Source organism: Hylobates moloch, unplaced genomic scaffold (assembly GCF_009828535.3).
Source record: "Hylobates moloch isolate HMO894 unplaced genomic scaffold, HMol_V3 SCAFFOLD_1, whole genome shotgun sequence".
In the NCBI taxonomy this organism is placed as follows: Eukaryota; Metazoa; Chordata; class Mammalia; order Primates; family Hylobatidae; genus Hylobates; species Hylobates moloch.
The window spans coordinates 164267879-164295018 of record NW_026652276.1 but is presented as its reverse complement, the minus strand read 5'-3'; the positions used below and the strand labels follow the sequence as shown (position 1 = coordinate 164295018).

Sequence of the window (27140 nt, the reverse complement as noted above, 5' to 3'; positions counted from 1 at the left end):
TTAAATAGCTCTAGTTGTTTTAATAAAATATTTATTTATGACTTATAAAGTAAGTGATCAATACATAAAACTGTGATTGCTTTCAGTTATGCTTTTAACTCCAGCCATAGAAAAGGCCTATAAAGTAGGACGATAATGGAGATCACTCATTGGGAAAAAAATACAAATAGTTTATTTCCACCTTCACAAACTCATGTGCCTCTGATCATTATGCAAGGCACCATGAAATTAAACACTTATGTCAGAATATATTTGTCTTACATGATTCAAGATAAAGTGAATTTTAAAAGCAAATGGGTGCCAATGATGGGGAGATGAGGGGAATAGGGCAGACAGCAATAGGGTAACATGCATTTTTCAAGAGTGTTTCTCAAAAATTCATCCATTTATCCATCCTTCAAAATAATAACTAGGAGCCTCTACTATGAGAATCAGAGACACAATCCTAACCATCATGGGTCCTGATCTGGACTTTCAACCTGAAGACTGCCACTGTTTTAAGAGATAGAGGTGGCCGGGCGCAGTGGCTCACACCTGTAATCCCAGCACTTTGGAAAGGCAAGCCAGGTGGATCACCTGAGGTCGGGAGTTCGAGATCAGCCTGACCAACATGGAAAAATCCTGTCTCTACTAAAAATACAAATAATGAGTCGGGTGTGGTGGCACATGCCTGTAATCCCAGCTACTTGGGAGGCTGAGGCAGGAGAATCGCATGAACCTGGGAAGTGGAGGTTGAAGTGAGCCGAGATTGCGCCATTGCACTCCAGCCCGGGCAACAAGAGCAAAACTCCATCTAAAAAAAAAAAAAAAAAAAGGCAGAGGTGACAATGCTGTTAGATACCTCAGACATTAAAATGAAGCAATGGACTCCCCATGGTCTTCCTAACATAACACAACTCTTTGGTGAAGGTTATTCCCCAAAGGTAAAACAAAAGGCACACACCCCTTTGTGGGCAGTACCATTTGTGGAAAGAACATTTCACTGCTCTGACCAGGGAACACATCTCTTAAAAATCTTTGGAAAAATCCACATCCTGAAAGCATTTGATTACCCTGAATTGAAAATGGGATTTTGCTCAGTGGCAAGGATACAAATTCATCCCCACAAGTATGCCTTCTGCAGGAAAAGGCACATGATGACTTTTAGGGACAGTTTATTTGGAAGGTTGATAAATGGGGCCATAAGACAGGACTCATCAAATTTCTTTTTTGAGATCTCCCTCTACCTGAAGCATTCCAGCATGACCTGCATTCTGAATACCTAGCTGGAGGAGGTTACAAACAGTTTCAAGCACCATTTGTTCCCGTTTTGATTCCCCACTCACTGGGTTATGTGCTGTTAAACATTTCCAGAAGACTGTCAAAATGTAAGCATCCTGAGGTTTACATAGGCCACGCCATTAAATAACATATAAGCACAACATTTTAAACATTGTTTTCCAGCAATGGTAAATATTTTAGCTAAGTAGAAACTAAAGCTTGAAATGCAATAAGCACTTAAATGACTCCTTTCTGTGCCAGAATTCTTATTTTCCTCTGTGCGACCCTGGCTTCTGGGATTAAGGCAACCCCAGGGAGCTCAGCAAATGGTTGTGGGTTACGAGGTGTAGCAGGAGCTTGGCGACAGCATGCCACCCAGCCTCAAGAAACCCAGCCATGACTGGAACCCAAGAATCAGTGTGTTCACTTTGTGGTCAGCTTCACATTTTTTCCCCTCCTTGAAAAAAAAAAGAAAAAAGCCGCTACGAAAGTCAGACCTCTCTCCCACCCCACCAAGGAATCACGTGGTGGACCAGGAGCAGAGTGGAGACTAGGGGCAGGCAGAGCAGAGGAGGCTGGCCCCCTCAGGTGGGCAGGCAAGCAGGCAGGCATGTGGGAGTTACCACCTTCAGTTCCTCAGCCCTACAGAGGGAAAAGACCCATGGCACCGACAACAGCCACACCACTGACGACGACAACAGATTGTGCTGTCACCAGAAAGAAAGGAAACCCAGAGCAAATTTTACAGTGGTTTTCACCACACAGTGATTGCAGTCCTGTTCAGGGCATGTCACAGTAACACCACCCACTGAGCAGAACCCAGAGGGAAATTAGGCCTCCTTCAAAGTCTCCCATCACTGCCTATCCCTGAACAGAATAAGGCAAGGCTTTTAAGGAAACACAGACACGTAGCCCTACCTCCATTGGCTTCCTGGGGCCCCTGGCTTCTTATTCACTAAAGAGAATTGTTCTCAGCGACTGGCAAGGCTAAGTGAAGCCAGGATGCTCTCTCATTAAATGCAACTGCTCTTTAAGAGGCAGGCAGGGCCATGGACAAGTTATGAGATTTTTGGTCAGTGTTTTTACCATGAAAACTTGATCTGCCATAAAATCTCAAACAAGTGAAGAAAAGGAATGCAGAGATGCAGCGCCTTTTCTCCACATTCAAATGACCAAAGTTGACATGTTTTGTTCTAACACCATCCACATTTCTAACATATATTTGGAGTTCTGTGACTAGTCTCTGAGATTATAATACAGATATTTATCATTTATCACACTGAATTTGGGGAGGGGATTCCCCTTTGGTTTTGTCAAATAATCACAGAAGGAGCCATGTATGTTATCTGTCCTCTTTCTAGTGAAGAAGACAAAGCTCTTCACTCCCCTCCTGACCCTCCCCCTCTAAAAAATCAGCCATTTATGGCGGGTATTGACTCTTTCCAATTTTAAACTGCAACTTCAAATGTCAGCCTGTTGACTTATAGAACCAGACTGACAAATGACTGTCTGCTATGGAGAAAAGCTTTGGAAATTCAAAATGTTCATACAGACTGCCAACAGATTAATTAGTAGCCTCTTTGGAAGCATGATCACGGTCTAAGAATAGCCCTAAATTCTGTTCAAGACTAGCTTCTTTCCCCAAATCATTATAGTGCTAGCCAAATATTAGCAATGTTAGATATAGTGGTATATAGTTTTGGTGTGTGCAAGAGTCAAACTGGATTAGAAAATACAACTGCCATTTCATACCAGTTTTCATGGCAAAGTTCTACTAAAACTATGTGACCTTCATCGTAACAATAAACTGCCGAAAGTGCTGGAATGACTAGAAGTAAGGTGTCAGTTTGCTAGTTCTTTGCTTATCTATGGTTAAATACAGTTTCTTGTACTCACTTTGAACCACGAAAATGAGGGAACACATTACCTTGAAAGATACTGAGGATATATCCACGCCAATATGAATAAAATTCCCCTCAAAACATAATATGTAGGCCAATAATGACAATTACTGTAGCCACTCACCATGCAACATGCACAAGACCAAACAACTCAATCACTTTACAAATAGTTTATTTCCACCTTCACAAACTCATGTGCCTCTGACCATTAAGCAAGGCAACATGAATTAAATACTTATGTCAGAACATATTTGTCTTACATAATTCAAGATAAAGTGGATTTTAAAAGCAAGTGGGTGCCAATGATGGGGAGATGAGGAGAATAGGGCAGGCAGCAACAGGGCAACATGCATTTTTCAAGAGTGTTTATTAAAATAGGCAGTAATCAGTACATGTACATCATATGAGCAGTTTTTCAAAATTAGCACTTCCAGGAGAGGGGCTACATCTCAGTTTTTTTCTGTCTGTATAATAAAATGCCAAAAGTACTTCCCTAAAGTACAAAGGCATTTCCCTAGTAGTCTTGGTACCAGTAACAATATGATTACTAAACATCTCCAATGTGGTTTTCATTATAAAGAAACATGTTTCACATAAAAGCTTCATAATAGAATCCAGAGACAGAATTTGTGCATGCTTAAAATTTGAAGCCAGGCTGAATATATTCGATATGTATTTTTTCATTTCTCCCAGCGTTTTTTATTTTTATAAATATGCACCAGTTTCCTACCAGTTTAAAACACACACGAAACACTGCTCCGAGCACCATGATTGCCTTACAGTAGCCTCTTTGGGACTACAATCCTAGTTCAAGGAGGGGAGTACTAATTTCTATTCTGACTTGCTCCTTTCCCCAAATCATGTTAGTGTTGACCAAATCCCATCAATTTTCAGATACAAACAAAGGTTTCTGGGCAGAGGGCCAAAGAATAATTATGAATAATTTCACAATGATCTGGTTAAGAAAACACCCAGAAAATGAATGATTTCACATGATAAAAAAGCCTAGACTTGAATTTAAACAAGAGATGGACGTAAAAGGGATGAAGCATTGCTTTACTCCCAGGAGGGATGTTCTTTACTGCAGTACCCACAAAAAGACAGCACTATCCCAGGGCTGATCTTCCTATGGGCCTCCACCAATAGCCTTTGAGGTAGATACTGATGGCTTGAAGAGAGGTAGGTAAAGTCCAAATTTGTTTTCAATCCCTGCAAATGTAGCAACTGCCAGTTTGTAGCCCCCAATGTGATCAGGATTTGGGGCAGGCAGGTTGATCCTGGATTTAGGAACTGGCTCTGATCCCACAGGTTTTCTACAAGAAGAGAAAACAGAGTAAGAAGCTGTATTTTTTTGTTTGTTTTGTTTTAACTTGATAAAAATAACATTCAAAACCTGTTCAAATATGTAATGTAAAGGAGTTGATACATTCTAATCAGTTGTATGCTCCCCTTGGAAATGACCTTGTTAACACAATTTCATCATTTCCCTAAATCTCTTCTATTTTATTATAGAGACTAGACTGATGTACCTTTCCCTACGACAACAGAGTATTAGCAGCAGCCAAAATTTAGCAGCAGATTTAGCATGATACTTACACTCCTCCAAAATCAATGTAGAACCATCGTTGTAGCAATTCGTAAGTCAGCAAAGTTACACCAAACTGGGGTGAGGATCGAAATACACGAGCTTTAAAAAAATGGAGAAATCATAGATATAATTAGATTTTTAAAAAATTTACCTGATACCAAAGAGTTAGTTAAGAACTCATTATTTCCATACCACCAGCTCCTTTCCACAGAGCTTTTGGTCCTTCTTCACGCAGTATCTTTCTAAAGCAGTCTATCACTCCGCTATAAGTGGTTTGGCCAGCCCGAGCAGCCACCTGTAATCTCGTCTTGATAACATCAGCAGGGGTCACTAAAGATGCCGCAGGCATACCTGCAGGAGAGACACAACACCATCTCAGTCTGGTCACATTCTCACTATATAAAAATAACTGTGCTTTGAACTGCTGGCCGTGGAAAGAAAGTTAAAAATCCGATTCAATAAAATGCCTATTTTGCTGTCCTTTATGGGAAGCGCAACCATGACTCTCCTGTGTGCAAGATGTCTGCTCCTACAATCCTCCCCACCTGACTCACACCTTCCCTTGCCCAAATCAATCAGCCTTCGCTTTCTTTGTTTCTATTCCTAAATCTTCAAATATTTTTCAGAAATTGTTTATCAATAACACTACTTCAAGTGGTTGAGAGTAAGTGGAGAAAGCGGTTTTCCTTTCTTTTCTTTTTTTTTTCTTTCCTGTTGAAATCAAAAACTTGCAAAGTTATTAGGTCCGATTTTTCAGAGGTGAAGCTTGTTATGCGCTTCCTCTTCATGGTCTTCTGTGGCTGCTGGCAGTCACAGGAGGTGCTTTCTCTCACACACTCAACCACCCCCTACTCTCCAAACCCCAACCTCTCCAGGTACACCAGAAAAAGACTTTACTGATAGCTAAAAAAAACACTGTGTGTGTGTTGGGGGGTGGGAGGTGGAGGTTTCGGGGAGAGGGGTGAAACTGGGAGGAGACTCCTACAGATAACACTTTAGGATTTCTTTTCCCTAAGATTGACATCTCCAGAAAAATATTTGACAGAAAGCTTAAAATTTATACTGGCTGATAATCAATGAAAAAGGAACAACAACAACAACAGAAAACCCTCCCAAAGTTACCAATGGGAAATTTTTCTACAGTCACTGTATCCAAAATAGGGCAGTGCATGTTTGGATTTTTTAAAAGCGAGACTGTACTCAGAAGACACTGTCTCTTATGGTTTTATTACTTTTCCATTATGAACTTATTCCAAACCAAATTGGTCAAATGCAGATGCATAAATCTCCTTTGCTTTTTTTAAGGCTTAATAATTCTGTAAGAATTTCTGTCCAAACCAACATGGTCTGGCTCACAACTACATTTCATCCGTCTAACAGACAGCTTTAAAGTTACAGTGAGTTGGAAGGGGGGTGTAAATCTGCATACTGCATGCTTGCATTTATATTACTGAAGGAGTATCTCTTCCATCTTTCCCTAGCTCCTCAAACATTAATCTCAAGAGGTTTTATAAAATACATCACAATTCTGCATGCAAAAAGCTCACTTTATATCCAGTGCTTCACTGGATAAGTCATACTGAAATTCCTATTCATTTGTAGGAATTATTTTAACTTTGGGCCAGGAATTTATACTCCAACATAATGGAAGGAAACAAGAAAAATGCTTAGAAACCCACTGTGTTCACACCACCGATTTTGTTTTACTTCCTGGTTTAGAAAGAGTTTAGCAAGACAGCCTGCTTTAGACATGCAATAAAAGCCGCCTTGCAATGGTGGGCAGGCATGTCAGAGTGTGACTGTGAAAGACATACAAGCAATAAAATGGGCAAAAAGTTCCCTTTGGCTAGGGTAATTTTCATAAACTGTTCTTTGTTATGAAAACAGAGGTACTGGGGGTGGAGGGAGCAGGTATGAAAGCCACTGATTAGTGGAATACAAAAATGTCAAAAGAAACGTATATGCCACCTAGTAAGTTGCCTGGCAAAACTGATAGGAGTTGTGGCGAATGCTGGAATATGGCAACTTGAACATAACTCCCATCAACTCCATTGTCAGCTCCAGTTTCTCCTAAGCAGGTATCTGGCAAGGCCTAAAAGGAATTTTGGACATCTTAGTGAACAGGAGATTTCCAGTGTGAGGATTTGCTAAGTTAACCTGGAGAACTTGCACCAGGCTGCCCTAAAGCAAGGCCGGGAAAGCAGCAGACACTGGCAAGAACTTGGCCACCAGAGAGCTGTTGATTTTGGGGGCCAGGGTTGGCAGGGACATCTGGTAGATCTGCCTGCTCTCTTCTGGATTCCAAACGGCTAAGACAATGCTGATCAAGTGGTCTGAATTTTCTCTATTCCTAAAGACAGGGGAGCAAGAGGAGACTGGGAAACAGAGATGCTTCCTCTAGGTCCCTCAGCAGGAAAGGGACTGGCAGCCTGCCTGATTCTTCAATGACAAGACAAACACAGAGACCCAGGGGCCGTCCACCACCTCCGTGACAGGAGTAACTTGGGGCACGTCTCAACCAATTAAAAAATTACAAGTCTTCAAAGGGAGCCCAGCTAGAGTAGAATATAATTTACAACAAAAAGAAAACATGACTGGCAAAATACAGCTTTAGGGCACAAGTCATTGTTAATTTTTATAAATATCTCATTTATATTTATAAGGAAAGTGCTTTTCTTTTTATTGAATACAAAGGTTAATATCTATTTATTTTGGATCAAGGCTGTTTTCCAAATCCCCTTTGCATCTCTATCTATATTATCTACTTAATATGTCAGCTTCTAAAAGCAGTGTGATAAAGTTTTTCATCAGGTATGAGAAAATATCACATTTTCTTCATACTTTTAAGCTGAGAGATGACATTATATATTGATATTACATAGAAATTGATGGCATCGTCATAGTGAATTTTATCTTTTATAAAATATGCCTGTGTGCTTCTGAACGCTTTTTTAAAACCCTGAATTCCATTCAGTATGGCATTAATATTGCTACTTGCTTATTCTTGATATTTGCCTGGTACATATTTTTCAATCAGCTGTCTTTCAATCTTTCGATGTCACTGTTTTCTGAAACTTCATATGACTAGATTTTCTTTCAAAACTCATCTTAAAGTGTTTGTTATTACTAGGGGTACTGAATTCACTTACAGTGCTTGTGACTATTAGACTTATTTCTGCCATCCTATATTTGCTATTTTCTCTGCTTCCAGTTATTTCCCTTTTGATCCCTATCACTTCCCTGACTAAATATATTTAAACGTTACATGCATTTGTTATATAGGTTTACATTTACAACAGGTGCAATTAATTAGCATTTGCATCCTCCAGCAAGGGGAGGACTTTGGCGCACTGGCACTTTTGTCCTTCCTTTCATTTATCAGTCTCCCAAAAACCAACCATTCTTGCATGAATACATATACCAAAGTCAGCAATAATGGAGACCTACCACAGGTTTAACTTTTATTTGCTGTTTCATATATCCCACATTTTCCTCCTTCTTAAATTCACTTTTTTTTTTTTTTTTTTTTGAGACAGAGTTTTGCTCTTGATGCCCAGGCTGGGGCTGGGCACGATCTTGGCTAACTGCAATCTCCGCCTCCTAGGCTCAAGTGATTCTCCTGCCTCAGCCTCCTGAGTAGATGGGATTACAGGTGTGCACCAGCATGCCTGGCTATTTTTTGTATTTTTAGTAGTAGAGACAGGGTTTCACCATGTTGACCAGGCTGGTCTCGAACTCCTGACCTCAGGTAATCTGCCCACCTCGGCCTCCCAAAGTGCTGGAATTACAGGCATGAGCTACCGCACTGGGCCCTTAAATTCACTTTTTAATTGCTTCAGAGAAGGTCTGTGGGGAAGAAAGCTTTGAGTCCTTGAATGTGAAAAACTAACTTTAGTTTTGCCTTCCCCCTCCTGAGTGTTAGTGTGACCAGGAACATAATTACGACTCAAGGCATCCTTTCCTTGGGATTTTGAAAGTATCCAGTATTACAGATTAGAAGATTAGAAGTCAATCTTCTATTGATTCATTTTCTATTCTCCTTTTTCTTATTACTTTTCCCTAGGGAACTCCTATGAAACAGATGTTAGATTTCCAAGATTAATTCTACCTGTATCTTAAATTTTCTCTCATTTTCTATCTCTATATTATTGCTACACATTACATTCTAGAGGGTTTTTTTTTTTTTTTTTGCATGTCTTTATTTTCCAGATGTCTAAATTTGGTCTTTGATCATATCTATTATATCATTCAGAACTAACGCTCGATATTTAATTATGGCAGTTCTTTTATTACTATTCAAGAAAGCTTCTTTACTGATTATTTCTTTCTAATCTCTCTGAGGACTCTAATTAATTATGTTAATTAATTATAGTTCTTAAAAGTTGTCTTCTGTCCCCTGAATTGCCTGTTTTCTCTCTAATTCTTCTGTTCACTTCCTTTGTTGCTCCTTCACAGCTGGGGATCTCTGGCTGTCTATTGATATTATTCAAGTTCAAAGGATAGGCTGATTAGTATTATATACAAATATTGTGGGTGACTTCTACCATATTCTAGGTATGCTTCACCCACAGGTCTCTCTCCTGAATGGGAGGGTCTATGGGCTTTGTGTAACTGGGTGCAAGGGGTTAGGATATGCTGGCAGGGTGTGGACCTTCTAAACTGCTGAAATGTAGGGAGCTTCACTGTGGGGGTAGAAGAATTTATTTTAAATTCTTAATTCTTCTTGAGAAAAGCTTCCATCACTTTATTTTTTCCTGCATCTATGGTAGAAGTCTTGAATTACCTTAAGTCCTGCCCTGCTTTCTGTCCATTCCTTACATTTAACCTCTTTAGGGAAGTGGTCTCTTTAAAATTGAGCTCTGAGCTTTTAACTTGGATACAACTGTCTCCTGAAGCTCCATATGAAAACCAGGAGAGAGCTCCAAGCCTGGCAATCCTGAAGAAAGTACAGTTCCCTAACTCATGTTAATGATTTACCCTAAAACCTCCACCTCCACTCTAGGCATTCTATTCTTCACTCAAAGGTTAACATTCTCCAGTTCTGCTCTTGCATTAGAGGTAGTTTCTCTTGCTGTTTGGGACTGTGGCATCTCTCAGTCCAGTTCAGAGTCAATATGGCTATTTCCTTTCTGCTGAGGGCCAGATTAGCATTTTCTAGTGCCAATAAAGAATTTTTTAAAAATGCATTTCCTGACATTTTAAGGTATTTGGGAAGACAGGAGAGATGGATGAATATGCTCAGTCTGTTGTCTTAATTCAATTTCTTCATTACTTTTTTTAAGGGTTTAAGGACTGGTTTTAAACTATTATACCTTAAGCTTTATGTCCACATAATTAACAAATTTGTACCAACAGCACTTTTCTCATAATCACAATCTAATGTTTGCAAAAGCATCATGATCACACATGTATAACACATTTCCACTTCTGTGTACTGGAACAGCTTTTAAAGGTATTTCTATATTACAACTTAATCTCAAGCTAATTAATTCAAAGGTGAGACCATCGTTACAGTTTGACTTGTTCCTCTATCTTATCACTCTGATAAAAATCATCTGGTATGATAGAGCATTCTATAAAATTTGAGTAGTATTAGATATATTTTATTTGATATCATTCATAAGGCATATTGAAATGCCCTTCATTAATGATAAAGCACCATGTTAATTATAGAGAATTAGAATTTGATCTCTTAATTTCAGGATCCTTGCTTCGGTCTTCACTTTCTGACAAAGCTGATGTACTTTGGCCAATGAACATGAATTCAAATACTGGTTAGTCTTGTTCTATCTTGTGAAATAAGGGAGTAGATGTTCCAGTATTTAAATGTAGTCCCAGTTTATAACTAGATATATGAACAAAACAAAAACAAAAACACCAAAACCCAAAATTCTCTAGGTGAGGATACCAATAACTACTTTTGCTAAAAAGCTACATATTACTAAAACAATCTAACCTCAAGGGTAATCAAATTTTTGGAAAGAAAAAAGTGAGATAACATTACTGAATAACTGAAATGATTATCTAAACATAGAAAGCGTGGTCATATTCATTTAATCACAGGTCTATATTATTTATAATAGACTGATGTTCAGCAAAAAATATTTTATGTATAAGTGATCAATTTAAATATGGTACACATAAAAATAGCTATGAGACATTTTTGTTTTATAAGTTAGAGGCCAACAATTATTCATTGTAGTTGCCTGAAACTCCATCTAAAAAGGAGGACTTTTGTATTTTGAAAGAAGCTTTTCTCCTATTAAATACTTTCTGGGATTCTCTGAATACCATGTATCCTCTCCCTAAGAAATGCCTTTGCTCTTCTTGGCAACCACAAAGGGAATGTGGGGGCCTGATCCGTCCTCCACCCAACAGCCCATTCAGGATTAGTGCACTTTTGTGCTTGCTCACTGCCCTTCTTGGGGTTGCATGGGGCACACTTCTGACAAGTCTTCTCGCCCTTCTCCACACTGAACTCAGCTCTGCCTGAGCATCTCAGCAAGGTTCCACACTCAGCCCTGCTCACCCCATGACAACACTCCTGCTCACTGGATATATATTTTTTATGTTTATAACAAAATGCATTACTAATCTTTTTTTTCCTAATTGTAATATACTTCTTAGACATTTTAATTTTGATTTTCAGGTAAATAATCATTTATAAATAATGACTGCTTCTTCTTTTATTTATGCCTTTTATTTTATTTTACCATGCTGACAGGAACCTCCAAAATATGGCTGAATAACAAAGATGAGAGAGACATCCTTGTCTTATTCCTAACTTTAATTGGAATGCTAATTATGACATTGACCACTGGCTTCTGATATCTGTTATTAAATTAAGAAAGTAGCTTACTTCACATTACACAGTTTTTATAGTTTTGTAGAATACACAAAGACCATTAAGCTTTATAGCTTATTCACTCTTTGAAGACTAAAATCAACAGGGCAAACTCGGTATTTTCCCATTTTACCAGAAATGGGGGATCAGGAGGAAGGTGGATAATAATAGGAAAGTCAATGCTCTTTAAGACAAATACCTAATGCATGCGGGGCTTAAAACCTAGATGATGGCTTGATGCGTGCAGCAAACCACCATAGCACTTGTATAACTATGTAACAAACCTGCACCTTCTGCACATGTATCCCGGAACTTAAAGTATAATAATAATAATAATAATAATAAAAGTCAATGCTCTATAGTAAGTGTGGCAGCCAGTTTCCAAAATGGCCCTCAAAGATCTGCACCCTTGTGACATTCACGCCTCTGCTTCTCTATCATCTTGAGGTGAGGTCATAGAAGACACTGCAGCTTCTGCCTTGCTCTCTCTCTCTCTCTCTCTCAGACTTTGCTCTGGGGAATCTAGCTGCCATGTTGTGAGGGTATCCAAGCTGACCAATGGAGAGGCCCACATGACAAGGGACTGAGGCCTCCTGTCAACAGCTATGTCATTGAGCCATCTTGAAAGTGGCTTCTCCAATGTCAGTCAAGCCTGGCTGCCATTGTGACTACGACTTCATGATAGACCTGGTGCCAGAGGCACCCAGTGAGCTGCTCCTACCCCACACCTATTTCCTGACTCACAGAAAATGTGAGAAAATAAATATTAGTTGTGTTAAGCTGACTAAGTTTTGAGGGAATTTGGCATGCAGTAATAGATAACGAATACAGAAGGCATTTATAAAGACAACAGGATGGCAAGAGGGCTGAACTAACATCACCATAGGGATGTCAACTACTTCAAATTCTCAAGAATAATGGGTCAGTGGCCGAAAAACAACCATGCTTTTTACCAACAAACTCACTTCAGATAATCTATTTCTCTTAAAAAAAAAATAATAATAACTGATTCAAAATAGGGGAAAAAGCATACTACTAGCTATTTAAAATTTTTTGGAAAAAATTAAAGTATCTAAAATTGAGAAATACATAAGATGCAGCAATTAGAAACTATGTTCAGAAAGTTTTAAATAATATGTAATAAAATTACTATTATGGAACATTTTTGAATACTTACTATATATCAGGTACTATTTTAAATCTTTACATCTATTAACTCACTTAATCCTCATAATAATCTTTTAAGGTAAGACTATTCTTACCTCCAAATACAGATGGAGAAATGGCAGAGAGGGAATGAATAACTTGTGTGGTTCACACAGAGTGGAAACACTGGAATTTGAACCTTGGTAGTCTGACCCCACAGGCACATGTCATTAACTACTTTGCCATGATGGGTAACAATGCTTAAGATACAACCTTAAGTGAAAACTATCTATACAAAGTGTGATTACAGCTCTGTGAAAAACCCGAATGGAAAAAATGAGTAAAAATGTTAAATAGCAATTAGAGTAGTGAAATAATGAATACTATTTTTGTTATTTGCCTGTTCTAGTACTTTTCAAATATTTTATAATGAGTAATATTACTTTCAAAATCATAAAAAAAGGAGAAAAATAAACCTTAAATGAAACAAAATCTCACCAGTCATTTCTATAGCTCTGGTAGAATGGATTACCTCCCCAGAGACAGAATCGTTTCTGGGTACCTGTCTTCTCCAAGAAAAGAGTTAAAGATGGTATTTTTATGGTGTGAGGAAAATGAGGCTTAGGAAAGAGTCCTAGACCTTGATCTGAGCTCTACTACTTAACTTCTAATTTCACAACTTATTTTTTGGAGTGATTTACAGACAGATTCTTTTGGATTCAATGTAACACTTGGGAAATGGTTATTGAGCATTTTAGCTAAGAACTATGCCAAGTCTTTCACATGGATCCTCTCATTTGAGCCTCATACACCCTCTGTAGTAGGTGCAGTTGTGATCTCCATTTATAGCTGAGGAAACCAAAGCTTACAAGAAGTGAAGTAACTTGCTCAAGGTCACACATTAATAAGTGGTACTTAGTTATTCTCATTAGGTCCTACCTTATTGCAAGTAAATAATTTGAAATCAATTATAACCCTTTGGTTCAAAACATTTTCTCATTTACAGATATATAAGAAATTACATATAGGCCACCATGAGTCAAGCTGGAATTAAAATTGGGAATTTTATACTCAAGTCCTGAAATCATGATCTCTTGCTCTAGATACGGTGGTATCACTGCTACTAACACAACTGAGGTTTCTAAGCAGCCAGGAAACAGTAGCCCTGCCTCATATACCAATATCACTGCCTTTGAAGGAAAAGGATTAACTAAGAATTAAGGAGGAGCTACACAGATTCCTGCATCCAGGGGTTCCCCAGGCTGCAGCCAGGGTAGGTGGGGTGTGCACAAAACAGCAAACAACTTCTCAAAGCTGGGAGTTGTTCTTATGCTATCTTTGAGAAAAGCATGGAGACTCTAGTTACATATCTGATGAGAATAGCACAGGTATCAAAAATGTTTGGATCCAGGCATCCTGTGACTGCCTTAGGGTTTGTTAACTTATTAAATGTCACCACTTGGAGAGCTAATCCAGACTGTTCCTGCTCTTAGGGACCCTTGACAAGAAGGAGCATCAAAAAGTGAATTGATCCCTGGCATGGCTAATTATTTTCTATCGATGTTTTCAATGGAGCACTGAAAAAAAGAAGATAGTTATTTCCATCTATGATTTAATTACCACCATCCTCCCATAACACAGGGAGGAAACAGGTGTCTCTAATTGGCCCAGGTCTTTTCTGGTTCTACTACATTTCTTTTCTCCAACTATTGTTTAAGTTCTGGACAGGCTTTTATGCACTATTTTGTTTAGACATGTTTAAGATAAACGTATTCAAATCTTTAAAAACTCCCGGCTAAACAGTTATTCTTATGCTATGAAGTGAGACTATGAAATGATATGGAACTTGAATTGGAGTTCCACAATACCACAAAATAAGCCAATATTTAATGAGCCTTTTCTAGAGTTAAGAAATTAAGCTTGTCTAATAATCTCATCTGCCAGAATGAAGATTAATTTTTTCCCTTTTTTTCAGTAGCTCAATCTCTAGCGAACTCACACATACCCTGTCAAGAACTATCAGCAAAAAAATTTCAATGTAGTAGCATGCAGCTAGGGAATGGGGGCAGCAAGGGTCGGAGAAGTAAGAGAACTCCATGGGGGACACTCACCAGCTATGGCACCAGCTAAGAGCAAGCTTCCTGGGCTAACCTGCCCATCTTCATTTGCAAAGGAAGCCTTCACATGAGCATAGCACGGAAAGTAGATGGCCGAGAAAGGAATGTCCCGCAGAAAGCATGCTTTGGCACCCTGCACATTTGCAAAGGAAGAAAAACCACATGAAACACATATCCCATTGAGGAGATCAAGCTTCTCTGGAACTCACCTCAGAACAAAATATTCCTGGAGAAGACCAAATTTGCACTCACACATTGAAAGGGGAACAGAAAAAAATAACCCAAATTCTGCAAGTAATAAATCTAAACTTTGTTTTTAAAACAAAAACTAGTTTTGTTGTGTGCTGTGAGGGGAGGAGGGCAGTTCTCATTTATTCTAATGCTAGGACTTCAATTAAAACCTTTTTGGAACTCTGCCTGTGACATCCTTTTAAATCCCTACTGGTGGCAAGTCACTGGCATTTCAAGGAAGATCTGTTCTCTGGTTTCACCAAAGATGGGTAACAGCAGTCAAGATGCCTCTTTGTTTACACACTAGGAAGTAGACAAATTATAAAGGTGGGGGGAAAAGGAGTTTGCTTTTTGTACTGTTTGGACTGTTTCCCAGAAAGAAATTACACATACATAAAAAATTATATCTTTTCGGGGGTTCACGGATCCTTCTAATTTTCTTATATGCTTACTTACCTGCCACCCAGGGTTTATGAAACATTGATAAATGCCTGCTCTAAAGCCTGAAATATTCACAATAATTTGGATACATTTTAGAGCTGTGTGTAGAACAATCAGTTCCTACAGCAAAGTCTTCAACAAATAGTTTCTGTTGCCAACATAATGCCATGCAGAGGCCCCGCGAACTGATGAGTGCCCAGAAATATGATATATTATAATGAAAACCACAACACATATATTGTGTTTTGGGTAGGGTGAATGGGAAGGAAATCATCACTTTTCAACATGTAATGATTTAATACCATTTATTTAACAGATTTCTAATAACTAAAAATTTCCACCAAATACAGCGATTCCCAAAAGAAAATAATGAATCCAGCCAGAGTCAACAGATCTAGCCACACCCAGTGACATTTACTGAGGCCTAGTAATGCTGGATCTTGGGTATTTCTGTCTGATGCTCCAAACTGTCAAAGTTCTTTAACAGTACGTATCTGTTACTATAGCCTTGATTTTCCTGACACCCACATTTCACTCCTGACTCAAACTGAGCTTGTGGGTAATAAAACCCTTAGTCTTTTTCATATGAATTACCATTAACTCAAGTCTACTATAACTTAATTAGTTGCCTCACACAAGTAACACAGGCAGGACATCAGATTTAATCCTATTAAGTTGCACCCTACTTTGGCTCATCCTGCCAACCAGAACAAATGCTTGAAATCTGGATTCTGTCATGTTGGCTCTTCTCAGTCAACTTACCCATGGATGTGTAAGCATGTCTCTGTTCACTCTGTGTGTACAGGTATTCAGAGAAGCACTCATCTACCTCATGTACTGCCAACCAGCTCAGACTTCTGTATCTTTTCCACCCCCAAAGTGTTAGATGTCTAATTAAAATTAAGAATCACAATATCCACCACACCCAAGCTACTCATTTTAGGCACGTACAAACTAACGTCCTGGACAGGTAATCTATCGTCCTGGATGGGTAATCTATCAACTGTGCATTTACTGAGGGCTATGCCCTTGGCTTGTTCAGAGGGCACCCTGGAGGTAGTTCCAGAGAGAAGTCCAAAACTCAAGACTCTTAAGAGTTTTTTCCACTTCTCCCAGCTCTTTCAAAGGGAAAACATACAGTATAATGTTAATAATTGTGTGTAACATCCAATCCTTTTCTTACAACTAGTTTTTTAAAAAGTTATAATTCGGGCTGTTATTGTATAAGGGTAACAATATCAGCGTTTAGTTTCTGTTTTTCCTTCCTTTTCCCTTTTTGCCCCAAGCCTTCTTGTAAGTGTTGCTAGCTATTCATCCACATGTAGATTCAGTCCAGAAGATACTCAAATTAGACACCAAATAGTCAACTCAAATGAACATCACTTTAATCCCAGCTACTCGGGAGGCTGAGGCAGAAGAATCGCTTGAACCCAGGAGGTGGAGGTTGTAGTGAGCTGAGATCACGCCACTGCACTCCAGCCAGGGCAACAGAGTAAGACTCCATCTTAATAAAAAACATAAATAAATAAAAAATAAAAATTAAAAGAACATTATTTCTTGGAAAAATATATCAGAAACTAAAACCAAACTTTTAGCTTTTCTCTCATTTGTTGTTGTTGTTTTTTTTGATATGGAGTTTCGCTTTGTTGCCCGAGTTGCCCAGGCTGGAGTGCAGTGGTGTGATCTCAGCTCACTGCAACTTCCGCCTCCCTGGTTCAAGCGATTCTGCTACTTCAGCCTCCTGAGTAGCTGGGACTACAGGTGCCTGCCACCATGCCCAGCTAATTTTTTGTATTTTTAGTAGAGACGGGGTTTCACCACGTTGGGCAGGCTGGTCTCCAACTCCTGATCTCAGGTGATTCACCCGCTTTGGCCTCCCAAAGTGCTGGGATTACAGGCATTGAGCCACTGCGCCTGGCCACTTTTAGCTTTTCAAACAAAGATATATTATTTGTTGGGGATGTAACAAAACGTAGAAGGAAACAGTCACTAATTTTGTACTGAAACATTAAAGTTTAAAAAAAGGGGGCGAGGGGAGAAAGAGAAGCAGATTAACCTGTCTTATGCTATGTGGCTTCAATATGATCAGAAGGCCATGGGAAGACATGACCCGAAATTATAAACATCCCTGAAGCAAAGGAAGAATAAAGGCGCATGAAGAATCAGTTGGATTTTCTGAAGAAGGACCCACTGAGTGTTCCACCTTCTGAGAGCCTCTTTCTTCTTCCTTTCCTGAAATCATGACAGTAAATCATGTATCCCTATTACAAAGGCATCTACAAGAGATGTGAGATGTACTTCAAGAGATGTTGGAAAACAACTCTACATGGCTGAGATGAAAAATGGCTTGATCAAAAACCAAACATACAATTTTATATATATATATATATATATATATATATATATATATATATAACTCTGAGGAAAGGGTAGAATTGCAATACTAAAGGAAAAATGCCTAGAAATGGGTTGTATTTCATTTTCCAGGAATCAAGCAATGTGGTCAAAGTGTTTACGCAGACTAGAACAAATGTTAGGATATGCAAGACGTCTTTGGTGTCTGATTACCTGAGAAAAAGGAAGAAATGGAAGTCAAGGAAGCAAAAGAACTTCCAGCTGGTGTGATCATCCTGTCACCCCAGCCATGTGATGAGCACTTGTAGAAATCAAGCTCTTAACCTTCCTCACCTGTCAAAAATAGCAAAGGCCACCTTCTTCAGGTGACTGGGACAACTGAAACTTTAGGAATGAATGAAGTAATACGTGTGAAAGTCCTTGTAAGGTATCCACTGCATTACAAACATTAAGGGACACAAACGTGTTCACCTGACAGCTGTGTCTCTCTGCCTCTCCTAGCACCTGCTCTGGTGTCTCTCTGCAGAAAATACCTCTCCCAGTTGCGTCAGGAGGCAGCCCTTCACCTCTCTTGCACCCCAGGCATCAAAGACCAATTCCCAAGGAAAGACACAGACTTATTAAATTTCCCTGGCCTCTTTTTCCCCACCACTTCCTTTAGGTCTTAGGCATAAAGGCAGGTGCCAATTTGTAAGACTGCCTTAGGCAATAACTGACCTGTTGCTCTTGCACAATGAAAAGGGAAGCAGGATGTTAAAAAGACTTAAAAGTTCTAAGGGTGAAAATGTTTCTCTCCCGGATTCCTTGATAAATCCTTCACTTTGTGGTGAACACCCATTCTCCAGTACTACAGCAAAATATAAACCTGTTTGACTTGAATTCTACTTGTCCCAAGTATAATTTTTACCAAGTGATCAGCCATTCTGAACAGGCAACTTTATAACAAAGGGAAACATTCCATGCTGCCCTAGAGCCTGCATCAGCAACACAAAAATATTACTTTGGCCATTTAAGAATTAATAAGTTACAAAGGTGTGCCACTTAAAAAAAATATTTAAACATTCCTGCCATATAAGAAAATCCCCACATTTTCCTGCTTTGGGTTTTTTATTCTTTTTATTTTATTTATTTTATTTTTTTTACTGGTTTTCTAGGCAGCTCTGCCCTTAAAACATTCTCTGATTGGTCCTGAATTTCCTCAGTATATACTACAATCACTTGGGGAAAATTAATAAATGCAAAATACAATCATCTAATCTCTCTAAAGATGAGAAACTATTGAGTTTTTCTTTTTAAATAAAAGGCACACTAATATCCAGACAGGGACAACAAAAATCATCTCAGGGTAGACCTATGTTATAAACTGGAAAAAAAACTCAGATCTAGTTTAATTATCAACTCTGCCTCCATTCCAATTATATATCATGCTAAAGTCTCTCCATCATCATTCTATTTAAGATCCAGAAAAGCTTCTTTAAGGGTAGGCCTCACTGAACTTCAAGTTAATAGTCCACAATTGACACAGGCCAATTAGACAAGCTTAGAGATTCTGGCGGCAGCATCATCATGGCAAAAGAATCATTTACTTTGCTTCTCATGCCTTTTTGATGTGGACACTGTGCTGAAAGCCCAAGGAAGCTTTAATCAGTTCTCAAGTTGCTAGGATCGTCCACTCACGTTTATTTTACCAGCTCTGCCTGGCATGAAACTGTCAATAGATATAACACAACAGGATTTGTATCTCTCTTTCTCTCGCACGCATGCTGTCGCACATGCACAGCAATTTCCGATGTCTCTTTTTCTTCTTTTAAAACTCTTCATCTTGGATGGTAAACCATCTGCCCAATCAATCCAAAGTGGGGAAAAAACCAGTCCTGAAGGATGGTGCTGATAAAGAAGTCAGGGCCAGGGCAGGTCTTTTCGCATGCTAATTCCTGCTTATTCTAGCTGTACCTGCAAACACAGCTCTAAACAGACTATTTCTAACACAAGGAAAGGTAATTACACTCACAAAGGCACCTCTGTGTCGGGCCAGGCACCAGGAGCCAGCAGGTCTGGGAGACGGAGGCTTAACAGAGACTCCAGCAGTGAATGCACATTGTCTAGCACGGGGAAAATGCCAGACTGGGGACCCTGCAGCATTCAAGACAACAGTGGTGCACCTTGTCTGAGAAGGTTATTCAATGCTTCTGGCACCTGTCGTCAGAGCCACCCAGCCCTCTTTTCCTACCTTACAGGTTTAGAATTTATTTGGCATGTATAATTATATATTTTGATCCCGGAGCTACAAACAATGGACAGCATGTCATGACTTGATCCCTTAGCATTCCTCTTGGCTTCCCCCAAGCAAGTTAACCCTTAGATACACAGCTTGGCAGTGCCTCTCCAGCCCAGTCAAAGGACGGTTAGAGCCCACCTACATGGCTGAGATTTGAGGAGGGTGAGTTTCAGTGTCTTGCTGAGAAATAGCAATGGTGCCAACACCTATTATGTGATTGTGTCACTTGTGTTAAAACCAAATAGCCAGCCAACATTTGAAGACTTGATATCAGTGAACATGGAAATTACTTCAATTTGAATATAAAATATGAATGACCATTACTGGGCTTCCTTAGCCCAGGGACTTTAGGGATATGGGTTCTCCTTAATTTCATTGCAATTCTAACAAAATCATCTTGACAACTCTGGGTTTCTTGTAGGAAATGCTGCTTGTGCCAGTACTAGTTCTCTATTGTTCTAGTATTGTACATTGCTTTGCCATCAACAATGCTCATCACTGAGATGGACTGAAAACCCTAGACATGGTACAAAGGAATGTTATCACATGGAATTTTAGTCCTGAAGCTGCTAGTCATGTCACCTTCACAAAGCTCATCTGTAAAACATGTTCCACCTTTTCTTTATTTCTTTATTATTATTATTATTTGAGACAGTGCTGGAATGCAGTGGTGCAATCTTGGCTCACTGCAACCCTCTACCTCTAGTTCAAGCAATTCTCCTGTCTCAGCCTCCCAAGTAGCTGGGACTACAGGCATGCAACACCATGCCCAGCAAAGTTTTGTATTTTTAGTAGAGATGGGGTTTCAACATGTTGGCCAGGATGGTCTTGATCTTTTGACCTTGTGATCTGCCCACCTCAGCCTCTCAAAGTGCTGGGATTACAGGCGTGAGCCACTGCACCCAGCCCCGACCTTTTCAATTATTCTTTCCTTTCCTTTCATGCCTTCCTCTCATCATTTTTCTCCCTTCCCTCTGCTTCATCACCTGCTTAGAAGATGTAAAGTTTATTTCTAGTCTGTTTACTCTGACAGTTTTAACATGCATACAGAACTTACTGTAGTCTTTCTTTTCCTTCCTTCTGTGAAATATTTGTACTTTAGACTACTTAAAAGTATCCCCATTTTATCAATATGCACTTTAATTCTGGCTTCACAAATATTAAGCATTTCAAATAGCTTAATATTGCTTAAATTATATGTATATTTAAATTATGGCAATGTTATTTAGACTGTTAAAGTGAACTAAATATGGCCTGAGAAGGACTCCATACTTCTATATCTGAGTCCTTGTGGACGAACTACAACCTAACTTAATACGTAGACAGCACTGAAAACCTGACTTAGCAGTATGCATCTGTAACAACAGCTAAGTCTTGGCCAATTCCAGCAGCCATACTTCAACCACTCATACACTGCTCAGTGTTCAAACTGTGTTCAAATAAGGCAAATACTGAGCTGTAACCAAACCAGTTGTTTCTGTACCTCACTTCCAGTTTCTGTATGTCACTTCCCTTTTTTGTTGATTAATTTGCTTCCACCACGTGGCTGCACTAGAGTCTTTCTGAATCTGCTGTGATTCTAGGGGCTGCCTGATTCACAAATCATTCATTGTGCAATTAAACTCCCTTAATTTGGCTGAAGTTTTACTTTTAACAAGACTAAACATTTACCACTTTTTTTGCTATTCATTCCTGTCACATCTCTACCTGGGATCACTTTCTAGAATTTCCTTCATTAAGGTTCTACTGGTGATACACCTTCTGAGTTTTGCTAGTCTAAAAAATATCTTTACCCTTGTTCTTAAAAGCAATTTTTACAGGGTATACAAGTCTAGGTTGAAAGGTTTTTTCCCTCCACATACTGAAGACACCCCTGTTCAACTGTCTTCTGGCTTCCACTGTTGCCATTTTTAGGTTAGCTGTCAGTTCAACTGCTACCCCTTTGAAGGCAAATTGACTTTTTTTCTCTGGCCACTTAAGAGCTTCTCTCTAGCTCTGGTGTTCAGCAGTTTTCCTCTGATGTGTCTAGTCTGGATTATTTTCAATTATCCTACACGTGCAATTTGTTGCACTTTTTTCTTTTTCTTTTTTTTTTTTTTGAAACAGAGTCTTGCTCTATCACTTAGGTTAGAGTGCAGTGGTGCAATCATGGCTCACTGCAGCCTTGACTTCCTGGGCTCAAGTGATCTTCCCACCTCAACCTCCCAAGTAGCTGGGACTATAGGTGCATGACACCATGTCTAGCTAATTAAAAAAAATATTTTTTTTGTAGAGATGAGGTCTCACTATGTTGCCCAGGCTGGTCTTGAATTCCTGCGCCCCCAAAGTGCTAGCACTAGAATTATATGTTTCTCTTCTCTTGCCCCTTAACGTAGATCACTTTTAAGGCAATGATACTGTACACATCTTTGGTACTCTAGCATCTAATAGTGTTAGCACTCAATATACATTTGGTGAAAGAATAAAAGAATGGTTAAAAGAAATTGATCATTTGCTGTTACTTTAAGGAATCCTTTTTTTCTGGTGTCTTTAGTACACTCAATTCCTCTGGGCATTGTTTTATAAAAATAATATTTTTTAAGCCATCTCCTTTTAATTTGCTATTCTAAAGTCCAAAGCAGAAGACCTGGCCTAGAGAGGTTATTGACCACACAGCATTGGAAATTACCCAGGACTGGAATAATGTGGAAGAAACTAGGTATTCCTGCAAGAATCCCTTAGTTGACACTCAATAATGAAAAGTTGATAACAACTAACACATCATGTGTACTATGTGCTCAACTCTATCTTATATGCTTTACATGCATTATTTTAGTAAATCCACACAACGATCCTACGATTATTATCCTCTTTCTACAGACAAGTCAATGAGTCATCTGAAGCACAGGGACAGGAAGTTTCGTAAAAAGAAAAATACTTTTTTTCAAACTAAGTGTTGGGTATTATGCTCACTACCTGGGTAACTGAATCATTCATATCCCAAATCCCAGCATCATGCAATATACCTGTGCAACAAACCTGCACATGTTCCCTCCAATGTAAAATAAAATTTGAAATTGTTTTTTAAAAGTTCTTTTTTTTTCCAGTTTTTGTCTAATATAGCCTTTAAGAAGAGATTATGGACATTACATGACCTGTAGTATTTTTCAAATGTTCACACACATTAGATACAAAACCTGACTCCTTGAGGTATACTTGATACCCTCTCCTTAAATTTCTAAAAATCCTTCCTTAAATGAGAGAATAAAAGTCCATCAGGAGTAAGGCACAACATTTTTATTTATTTATTTACTTATTTCAATTTTTGATGTTGGTATATTTGTGAAAAGACTTGGTCACTCTCTCTCATACATCAAGAAATGTACACTTAGATAACTCATATGAATAGAATCATGCAGTATTTGAAGTTCTGTGACTGCCTTATTTCACTTAATATAATGTCTTCCAGGCTTATCCATCTCATTGCAAAAGCAGGATATCTTTCCTTTTTAAGGCTATAATATACCATATTTTCTTTATTCATTCCTTTGTTGATAGACATTTGGGTTGTTTCATAGCTTGTCTATTGTAATAATGTTGCAATGAACCTGGTAGTCCAGATATCTCCTTCAGATATCTGATTTCTATTCTTCTGGATGTACACCCAGAAGTGGGATTGCTGGATCATATAGTAGTTCTATTTTAACTTTTTGAGAAAACTCCATCCTGCTTTCCACAGACTGTACCACTTTACATTTCTACCACCAAGGATCTCCTTTTTTTTTTTTTTTTTTTTTTTGAGACGGAGTCTCCCTCTGTCACCCAGGCTGGAGTGCAGTGGCACGATCTCAGCTCACTGCAACCTCCACCTCCCGGGTTCAAGCGATTCTCCTGCCTCAGCCTCCCAAGTAGCTGGAACTATAGGCACGTGCCACCATGCCCGGCTAATTTTTTGTATTTTTAGTAGAGACAAGGTTTCACCGTGTTAGCCAGGATGGTCTTGATATCCTGACCTCGTGATCTGCCTGCCTTGGTCTCCCACAGTGCTGGGATTACAGGCGTGAGGCACTGCGCCTGGCCTACCACCAAAGATTTCAATTTCTCCACAACCTCACCGTTGCTTATCTTTTGTTTTTTTGATAATATCTATCCTAACAGGTATGAAGTGCTATCTCGTTGTAGTTATGATTTGCATTTCCCTGATGATTAGTGATGTTGAAAATTTTTTACATCCTTTTTTCACATACGTGTTGGCCATTGGTATGTCTTCTTTGGAGAAATATCTATTCAAGTCCTTTGCTCATTTTTTAAATCAGCTTCTTTTTCTTCACGGTAGCACCAGCTGATGTCATATTCATTTTGTGTATTCCTTTCTTTCTTTTTTTTTTTAGACACAGCGTCTCACTCTGTTGCTAGGGCTAGAGTGCGGTAGTACAATCATATAGCTCACTGCAGCCTCGAACTCCTGGGTTCAAGTGATTCTCCCGTCTCAGTCTCCCACGTAGCTGGGACTACAGATGTGCACCACCATGCCCTGCTAACTTACATTTATTTTTGTAGGGATGGTGTCTTGCCTAGGCTAGTCTTGAACTCCTGGCATTAAGAGATTGCCCTGGCCTCCTGAAATACTAAGATTACAGACGTAAGGCACCATGCCCGGCCGTATCTTTGTTTCCTTGATAGTTGCCCTGTCCTACCCAATATACTGTAAGCAGGGACTTGGCTTTAAACAGCCATCTCCTAAAGGCTGGAACAGTGCCTGGCACACAGTAAGCTCTCAGTGAGTGTGTTGAGTGAGTGAATTAATATGATTTACATTTTAAATGGATCACTATGGCTGCTGTGGCAACGGTGGATTTAGGAGAGTCAAGAGTCAAAATAAAGAAAGCCCTGAAGAGGCTTTCACAGACGCTCAGATGAAGGATAAAAGTAGAAATGGATGGATGAGAACTACCACTAGGCTGGTTGTAAAACCACAGCATGTCCCTGGGTATCAGAAAACTAGAATGGCAATGTGTCCTCAAAGTAGACTAAACAATTGCTTCCTTCGGGTCCGGCTGTGAGCACATAAAAATACAAGTTTTTTTTTTTTTTTAATTTAGCAATCTTTTCTTTCTGTTTCCTTTTATTTTATTATTATACTTTAGGTTTTAATACAAGTTTTTAAAAGATGATAAACTGAAGAATTAATCTTATGAGTACTTACATGTTACCAAGAAAAAAGGGATAAACTGATAAAACTGGATAAAATCTATTAACACTAAAAAGTGCACATGTCCTTTGACCTAACGACTTCAATGCTAGGAATTTATCTTTTCTAAACAATCACAAAAGTATGTCAAAATATACATAGGGATAATCACCATGGCATTGCTTGTAATATCTTCAAACTAGAAACATAAATATTCATCAACAGGAAACAGTTAAACAAAAAAATTTATAGTTATTAAATAAAATGAGGAAAGAGCTTTAAGATATATTGTGTTTGAAAAGATTCTATTTGTGTTAAAACACAATTTTACTTAAGAAAAGTAAAATATTCTCCTTTCATTTTAATTTTAGATTCAGGGGTTACATATACAGGTTTGCTACAAGGATATATTGCGTGATGCTGAGGTTTGGGCTTCTATTAATCCTGTCAGCTAGGTACTGAGCAGAGTACCTGAAAGGAAGTTTTTCAGCTCTTTCCTCCTTTCCTCTTTCCCTTCCTCCTGTTGGTGTCTTTGTGCCCATGTGTACCCAAGGTTTAGTTCCAACTTACAAGTGAAAATGTGATATCTGGTTTTCTGTTTCTGCATTGATTTGCTTAGGATAGTGGCCTCCAGCTGCATCCATGTTGCTGCAAAGGATATAATTTAGTTCTTTTTTATGGTTGTCTAGTACTCTATTGTGTGTAGTTTCCACATTTTCCTTATCCAATCTCTTGTTAATGGTAACCTAGGGTGATTCTATGTCTTTGCTATTGAAAACATACATACTTTTCGGATGCTGATACTGGTAAAATTTTTGAAAGAGAATACTAATCTGAGCAGAAAGTTTTTCTTTTTTTAAGGATATATTAATATAAAATCTTGAGCAGTGGCTATCCTTTGAAGAGAATGGAGCAGTAAAGGGTAGAGAGATAATTTTACTTTTCTTCATACACCTTTCTAAATTACTTGATTTTTATAAATTATATTTTACTTTTTAAACTAAAAAAAATCAATCTCTCTTTGAGATAACTGGCAGAACAAGAATGTACTGATATATCATAACTTGCTTTCTGTGTTTATGAACAATAGCTCCATTGAATCATTTATACACACATTATAAATGAACACATGTATACAACATTTATGTATATGGATAAAAATATATTTGAATACTGTCAAATGCAGTGGAAAAAACCAATGCCTTTGATTAGAACACTGCAGACAGAGTCCATATTCCTAAGTGACCTTCCAAGGTAGAGTCAAGGTTTAATTTGTGATTATAGAATTTGAAAACTTTTCAACAGTGCTTGATGGATCCCAGCTGTCATTGCTTCACTGACCATGTTTTGTACTCAAAAAGAGACATGGACGGTTCCACTGCTTCCTAACGAAGCATCGTTTTGGCCTAATTAGCTGTGCTGCCATTTACTGTTAAATGATAAGTTTCATTCCATTCCTAAAGTATAATTTGTCCCCTCATTAATGCTCTGACAGCTCATACGGAAAAGGTAATGTTCAAAAGTAGATGGATACAACTTTCTTTTTTACGTTAAGTTTATTTGACTTTTATTTTTATGCTCCAGGGGTTTATGCAACAAAACAGAAGTTATGCAGGGAAACGGAAATATATTCTCATAATTCTTTGTAAAAAGTAGACATTGCAGATTTGTTTTCTTAGCTACATTACATTCAAATAGCTCTTTCAAAGGCAATTAATTATGCTGCCTTCACTTCGATCACCTACATCCTCTGTGCTATAACTAAATCTCTCTAAATGTTAGCATTTTAGAGGGGGGCTTTATTTACAT

General features: G+C 38.6%; 1 protein-coding gene across 3 annotated transcripts in view; it reads right to left on the bottom strand.

The window, feature by feature from the left end:
- Positions 1–3316: 3316 nt before the first annotated feature.
- Positions 3317–27140, bottom strand: part of SLC25A13 (solute carrier family 25 member 13) — a 200423-nt gene continuing 176599 nt past the window's right edge. For all 3 annotated transcript variants that reach the window (XM_032760934.2, XM_032760937.2, XM_058424494.1), the window contains 4 exons: positions 14851–14989; positions 4942–5100; positions 4758–4848; positions 3317–4474 (listed from right to left, as the gene is read on the bottom strand). In XM_032760934.2, the coding sequence (XP_032616825.1) occupies positions 4288–4474; positions 4758–4848; positions 4942–5100; positions 14851–14989 (576 nt within the window). In that variant the 3' untranslated portion in view covers positions 3317–4287. The remainder of the gene's footprint in view (positions 4475–4757; positions 4849–4941; positions 5101–14850; positions 14990–27140) is intronic.